General features: G+C 35.9%; 1 protein-coding gene across 2 annotated transcripts in view; it reads right to left on the reverse strand.

The window, feature by feature from the left end:
- Positions 1-1,950: 1,950 nt before the first annotated feature.
- The window catches only part of rsrc1 (arginine/serine-rich coiled-coil 1), a 209,244-nt gene continuing 202,973 nt past the window's right edge, over positions 1,951-8,221 (reverse strand). For both annotated transcript variants that reach the window (XM_073818386.1, XM_073818385.1), the window contains exon 10: positions 1,951-2,374. In XM_073818386.1, the coding sequence (XP_073674487.1) occupies positions 2,282-2,374 (93 nt within the window). In that variant the 3' untranslated portion in view covers positions 1,951-2,281. The remainder of the gene's footprint in view (positions 2,375-8,221) is intronic.

Below are 8,221 nucleotides of genomic sequence, written 5' to 3' on the forward strand. Positions count from 1 at the left end.
CCCATCTTTCCACAGACAGGACACAAGAGTGGATATGTTATGTTTTCTTTGCTAAGTGTGAATTTCACAAAAATCATATGGTTGCAGTCTGCTCACCCACCTCTTAATGTGAGTGGCGTGGTTTTGTAAAATATTTTCTTGGTTTGGAGCACGTATAAAAATATCATAAGAGATGTTCTCCACACCTTCAGTAACCCTAAGCGCTGATGCGACTTCATGTTGCTATATCTTGCTGGCTGCTAACACTCCAAAAATTAGCCACTTTCAAATTGTGGGGGCATCTCAATTTTACCAGGATATGCAAGACAGAATGTGTTTTGGTTGCTCAAAGAACTTTTGGTGGAAGTAGCTTATCTTGATGGACTTCCAGGTCTTACACTGAGATTGTGTTGCTCTGGCTTACCATGCCAGCTAATGTGGCAGGACCTGACCTGCATAATGTTACTGCAGTCGCCATTGTGTAAGGCATTCATCCATTTTTTTCCTCAATGAACTGCAGCTCCCCAGTACCAGCAGCACTCATGCAGCCCCAGACCATGATGCTGGACTGTAGGCAAGACACTACTTCTTTGGTACTCTTCACCAGGGCATCGCCACACATGCTGGACACCATCTGAGCCAAACAAGTTTATCTTATAGTCTCATCCGACCACAGGACATGGTTCCAGTACTTTGTGCTCTTGTTGGTTGTCTTCAGCAAACTGTTTGCAGGGTTTTATTGTGAGCCAGCTTCAGATGAGGCTTTCTTCTTGGACAATGCCTATGCAAACCAACTTGTTGCAGTGTGCGGCGTTTGGTCTGAGCACTGACAAGCTGACCTTCTACTTCTGCAGCCTTTAAAGCAATGCTGGCAGCATCTGTTTTTTGAAGCCAGGTTCTGCACCTGACGCACAGAACGAGTGCTCAACTTTGTTGATCGACCCTCACAAGCCCTGTTCCGAATGAAACCCATCTTGGAAAACCTGAAAACCTCTGTATGACCCTGACCACTGTAGTGTAACTCAGTTTCAGGGTGTTACTGAACCTCTAATAGCCCTGGCCATCTTTGTGAAGAGCAACTATTTGAATTCTCAAATCTACAGAGTTCTTTGCCATGAGATGCCATGTTGAACATCCAGTGGTCAGTATGAGAGAATTGCACTTAAAGCACCTCATTTTTACTGCACTAATAAAAGATACACAACTGTGTACGGTCCTGTCAAGCAGACAAAACCATAAACATGATAAATAGGATGTGGCTTTGCATGGTTAAACAAGATACTGCTGTTATCACTTAGGGTGTACTCACTTTTGTTGCCAGCTTTTTGGACAATAATGGCTGTATGTTGAGTTATTTTCAGAGGACAGGTAATCTATACTGCTATACAAGCTGCACATTGCCTACTCTAAAATATATCCAAGTTTAATTTCTATAGTATTGCCCCTTGTGAAGATATACTAAAATGTTTGCTGAAATGTGAGGGGTGTATTCACATTTGTGAGATACTGTATATGATTTAACAATTCAGAAATCACAAATAAATAACATCAGTGAGTGAAAAATAAATCTGTGAGTGAAAGATGCAAAACTGACAGCAGAGAGACACACAGCAGCATGTGAGTGTTCTAAATGCAGAAAACCAGAGACTCTGGCTTTTCTGCCAATGGCTGCTAGTTTCCCTTAAATACTCAGACCAGAATGATGAAATCTTTAAATCTAAGTTGTAAAACATTTGGTAGAATTTTGGTTAGGCAGGATCATGTGACCCAAGGGTCAGACTGTCCGTGTTTTCTAATGTGTTACAATCCGCTGTAACAAAAGCACTCTTTATACGTAACATTAACTTCCACAGTTTAGGGGCAAGTGTATAAAACAACTTCATTTCATAGATGAATGTAAGAACATTTAAAGAGAGATAAACAGCAAAAATGCAAAAGGACAGACATTAAAGCAAAAAAAGTTTTGCAAGAATCATTTATTTTGAAAAACAACAACAACAAAACCCAATACAAACTAAATACAATTGTCATTCATAAGTAGGAGGTCTGCTCAGACTTTAAAAAACAGGACAAAATTTGTGTAAATCACTTCTAAAACCTTACTACCATTATCAGTTAGTTTAAGGCAAAATACACAATCAAAGATTTAGAATAAGCACATGCTGAAATTCAATTTTGGATCACATTTCCTACATAAACCAGCAGGTGGAGCACTTGCTCCTTTTTGAGATATGCAGGAATACAGAGGCTAAAACCACAGCGAGTTCACATCCGCACCGGTTTCTGAGGAAGCTGGATTTGGTCAGGATACTGGACTCCCCATGAGTCTCTCCTGACGCAGAGAAATCAGTCTGTTCAACCACAGCCTCTCTGCCTCCTCTTTATCCATGAAGAGCTGCAGGAGAGAGAGAGAGAGCTGGTTAACTTCAATTCATTCTGACTATTACATTACAATGAACTTCCAAAGAACTTCACTACTGTGTCCATCACAGAGCATCACTACAGAAACAGCCAAAACTTCACTGTGCCAAACTCTGAATCACCTGCACACTGATACAAATGATTAGTAAATACAGAAAAACAAATGTAATTTATACATTAAATAATTGAGTTCAGGCAAGAATAATAAAAAAAGAGCAAATTCGGTATTAGTAATCAATTTAGGCTTGCAGAATTAAAAATGTCAACTTATAAGTATATTTTACTTGGAATTGTTTGTTATTTTTACAAAGATTGTCTAAGTAAATATCAAAGTCATGATCTTGTTGTTCCCATCATGCACTTGGGCATGAAAAAATAGTAAGGTACTTTTTTTTGCTGTTTTCTAGATGTTTTACACTGTTTTATGGTTGCTTTTGTTGTTAGGTTAAGAAACGTTCTGTTTTGTAACATCTGGAGTTCATTTTCTACTCAAAATGAGCCATTCATACTAAAAAAAACCTTACTAAAATTAAAATTTTATTTAATTATTTTCCTTTGCTAATTTCACTTAGCTTGGTTAAGTAGATTTGACTTAATTCCATACTTAATTTTACTTAAAAATGACATTTTTTTATTCCCAGACTTTTTGTCAGAGGAATGAAAACTTTGTTTTAATATATTGCAGTTTTTATTTATATAGCAAAATAAATATTTAAAAGAAACAAATAGTAGTAAGTAGTGATTAAAAAACTAACAATCAACTCACATCAATATAACTATTATATGTGACATTTCAGTAACACTTTAAGCACCAATTCTCACTATTAACTAGTTGCTTATTAGTGTATTACTAGCATATTGGCTGTTTATTAGTACTTATAGAGCACATATGTGACCCAAAACCAGTCATAAGCGTCAATTTTATAATAAATTTAGATTTATACATCATCTGAAAGCTGAATAAACAAGCTTTCCATTGATGTATGGTTTGTTAGAATAGGAAAATATTGCAACTATTTGAAAAAAAAAAAAAAAAAAAAAAAAATCAACATATTGAGAAAATCGCCTTTAATGTTGTCCAAATAACGCTCTTAGCAATGCATATTTCTTTTTCAAAAATAACGTTTTGATATATTTACAGTAGAAAATGTACAAAATATCTTCATGGAACATGATCTTTACTTAATATCCAAATTATTTTTGCCATAAAAGAAAAATCTATAATTTGGACTAATACAATAAATGTAACGCATTACTTTTTAATTTATAAGAAAATATCTGAGTTAACTTTTCTCTTTTTTTTCACCATTTATTAAAAGCTCTCCTGTCCCCATGTTGAGAGAAATTGTGAGTAAGATGTTACTTTAGTTCTAGAATAAATGTGAACATGCATTCATTCATCTCACTCACTGAAAAAAATGATTTAGTATTCCTCAAAATGAATAAAAACAGTCAAATTCAGCTCAGAATTTGAGCAAGCATGCAATGTTAAATAATTCAAATATATTTTATGTATTAAAATCGAATTTTATTCACCAGTGTCTTTGCTGCTAAACTTAGATTCAACCATACTAATGAGTAAAAATTCCTGAAGATGAAGTAACAAATACTGTACAGATGTGAATTTACTTTTCCTTCAGCCTTATGCTTTTGGTGTATATGGAAGCCTGTTTCCACCACTGAATAAAAAAAAAAAAGGTAATTGTGACTTTTTTTCCGCAATTTCCAGTTTATGACTTTTATTTGTCATAATTGTATCATATAAACTCGTAATTCTGACTTTTTTTCCCCCTCAGAACTGAGGTATAAATGCACAATTGTGAGTTAAAAAGTCAGAATTGCTAGATACAACATCAGAATTGCGGTATATATACTAATATATACAATTGACAGAAATAAAGTCAGACTTTTTTCTTGCAATTGCAACTTTGTCATATCAGCAACTCTGACATGTTTTTCTCCTCAGTACTGGACTTTATAACTTACAATTGCAAGTTTATATCTCACAATTCTGAGAAAAATAAGTCCTAATTGTGAGCTATACTGTAAACATGCAATTGTGAGTTAAGTCCAGTTCTGATGAGAAAAAAAGATTTGTTCATATATCACACAATTCTGGCTTTATTTCTCAGAATTGAGAGATATAAACTTGTGAGATATAAACTCACATTTCTGAGAAATAAAGCCAGAGAAATAAAGTCAGAATTGTGAGATAAGTCGCAATAACTTTTTTTTTTTTTTACTTCCATAGAAAGGGCTGTTACATTTGACAAAAATATAACTTTTTAAAACAAACAAGCAAGCTCTGCCCAGATTTAAAAAGTAGCGTAAAAGTAACGTAATGCATTACTTTCCATAAAAAGTAATGTAATTAGTTACTTTTTTAGGGAGTAACGCAACATTGTAATGCATTACTTTTAAAAACACTGTTTATAAGTACTAATAAACAGCCAGTATGCTAGCAATATGCTTGATAATACACAAGTAGTTAATAGTGAATATGTGTTCCTTAAGCTGCGTTACCATTGTTTATTCCCTTAATATAAAATTTTGATGTGAATACAGAAAATACATGTCTGTTAGTTTTGGTTAGAGATACACTGCAGCGGATCACAGGGACGCTTGTAAGACTGATGTCTTCATCAGGCAGAACAACAGAAAATAGAAACACGTCAGTGCTGTTGTGCTCTAAAATGATTTTTCTTTCTTTGCTAAATGGTGAAATCTGAATCACTTCAGTTCAATTTATTTTGGTATGATTCTTAGTTATCTAAGAGAATATGCTGAAGACAAACGCAATGATTGAAGTATACGGAGGATGTTGTTTTTTAAGAGCTGTATATTGGATTAGAAATGCATAATACATTGGATATTATTACAGTAAACACTGTGCTCCTTATCCGCGCAGTACAAGTGAACGTTACACCGTCCTCCTACAGAGAGAAGTGAGATGTTATTGAGATCAGATAATCTGCGCCCACAGTGGGAAATCTGTGACTGTCTGCATGTGCGCGATTTAAAATCCCCTCGTGGTTTATTCCACTCGGGAAGCCTGGATTTGGCCGAGGTCTACGAACGGCCCCACGTTATAGATCTGAAACGCAAGTAACCCTTTTGAAACAAATCTTTCCTATTGGTTTCTAATGGATTCCAAGTCTGCGCTCTAATTGTCTGGGTTGGCTTAATATAGGACAATCACAGCTGCGATTAGATTTGGAGAAAGTGTAAATGGTATTGCATCATAAACACATCAGACAGGGTAATACGCGCGGTTGATTCGGATGTCAGCGTAAAGGGAGAATTTGAGTGATTCCCACATTAGTTGTGCTTATGAGTTCCTTAAGTTTGGAAGTTCCGGATTCTTCTCCAACACTCATCACTCATTTCCTTCATCCAAAAAACACGAGAGGCACCAAATCAAATCTGCGCTTCGGAAAGACTGATCGCTTCCATCCCGGCGCGCGTGCGGATGTGCGTGCGCATTATAAGCGTGTCATTTACATCGGGTTAGGGTCCGCCCGTAGCGTTCGCCGGGGCTCTCTGTTTGCCTGGGAAACACGTGCACGAGCAGCGCTAATAGACTGAGGGTGTATGTCGCCCGCTTCCCCGCGTCTTATCTTTTTGTAGGCCGTTCCGCGACACGACGACGAGCCTCCTCTGACTCTTAACGCACCTAGCGAAGCGCGGCTAACGAGTTTGAAATTACAGTAGATACAGTAAGTGGTGGTGGCTAAATGATTGAATCATTACTGGTGATCAGGGCTCTCTCGCCTTGGGCATATTGCTGCAATAGATCAGCCTGTCGAGCTCATCTGCATCAGTCACGCATAACCCAGTTTGCAGAGTGAGAGAGATGGAGCGCGCTTTCATAGGAAATTCTGTCTGCCAATATTACTGAGGGTGCATAAGAAGGGCCCTGAGTGGGTTGTCAAGAAGTGGAGCTTCAGAAATAGGCAATTTCTACAAGGGCGGGGGGAAAGAAGAAATATTGATCGGAGGCCTTTTGGGAAAGCTTAAGTGTAACTTTGGATGCTGGGCCTGCGACACCAAAGCCTCATTTGATGTACGTTGTGAATATTATTGTTTTTTCTTTAAAAGAATTAGAGGGGTTCATGAGGAGGAGAGATTATCTTCTGATTTTAAGACACACATGCTGGGCTTTTTGTGTGTTTTATGAGGTGTGGTTTAGTATGATTTAAAAATCCTCATGGGGACTGGGACTTTGGCTCCACAACATTAGAAAATGACTATACTTTATAGAATGCTTCGTTATCTAGATATTCAATAGACATTCAATAGAGCAGAGGTTCTCAAACTTTTTACAGTGGTGTAAACTCCACTTAGACCGCAGTCACACCATTTCCATTAAGGGATACAATTTCCCCCTTTAAATTGATTTGCAAATTCATTTTTACCTTTTATAGAGGCATTTTTTATGACATATTCCTAACATTCTATTAAGTGTATTACCGGAATAAAACCAGTCTTAAGTAGCACGGGTATATTTGTAACAATGGGCAAAAATAAATTGTATGGGTCAACATTATAAAATTATTTTTCTTTTATGCCAAAAATCATTTGGATATTATGTAAAGATCATGTTCCATGAAGATATTTTCTAAGTTTCCTACCGTAAATATGTCCAAGCGTAATTTTCTGATTAGTAATATGCTTGCTAAGAGCTCTATTTGGACAAATTTAAAGTATGTTTTTTTGCACCCTCAGATTCTACATTTTCAAATAGTTGCAATATTGTCCTATCCTAAGAAACCATACATTAGTGGAAAGCTTATTTATTCAGCTTTCAGATTATGTATAAATCTCAATTAAAAAAAAATGTGGTCCAGGGTCACATATGTGCCCTATAATACTAATAAACAGCCAATATGTTAAAGATATTTTGTAAATTTCCTACCATAAATATAACAAAACTTAATTTTGATTAGTAATATGCATTGCTAAGAACTTCATTTTTAACTTTAAAGGTGATTTTCTCAATATTTAGATTTTTTTTTGCACCCTCAGATTCCAGATTTTCAAATAGTTGCATCTTGGCCAAATATTGTTTTGTCCTAAAAAACATACACCAATGGAAATGGTGGAATGCACACTGTTGGTGTGTGGATAGTCATGATTTGATTGAATTTGATGTCATTTGACCGTTTACAGCACTTACATTTTTTTCTGTTTTATAATAAAAGCAGCATTTTGCTTGTCAGAAATACATGCTCGGTTGACATGTTACTTTAAATTGCTGTAGAATTAAATTAATGGCAAATGGCATTTTATTCATGTACCCCCGTTTTGAAAGCCATTGCAATAGAGCATGGAGCATTCAATAGACTTATATTGTGTCATATACAGCATATACATCTAACTCTAACAAAATATGTTCTGCATTGTTTTACACAAACTACAAAAATACTTAATTTTTATAGTGGTTTTGGTCACACTTTAGTTTGGGGACCAGTTCTCACTTTTAACTATTAATAGTTAATTAATAATTACCAGTGATGCGCAGGTCAATGTATAAACAACCCGAACCCGACCGACGTTTTCAACTAACCCGCCCGCAACTCGGACCGCAAAAAAATAAAGAGAAAATATTGTACCCGACCCGCTTCCTGACCCGCATGTTTAATGTTTGTGACTGACAGCAGCGATTATATGCGGTGGAGATGCGTTCACTGTCAGACATCATTCGGCATTAATAATTTTGTCTACAGATTGTTCTTGTTGTGAATTATTTTGTCTTTCCTTTGTACAAATTTAAATAATTTAGAGTACTTTGAAAATGAAACTATGTCAGTGATTCTCCGAT

This window comes from Garra rufa, chromosome 14 (assembly GCF_049309525.1).
Source record: "Garra rufa chromosome 14, GarRuf1.0, whole genome shotgun sequence".
Lineage (NCBI taxonomy): Eukaryota > Metazoa > Chordata > Actinopteri > Cypriniformes > Cyprinidae > Garra > Garra rufa.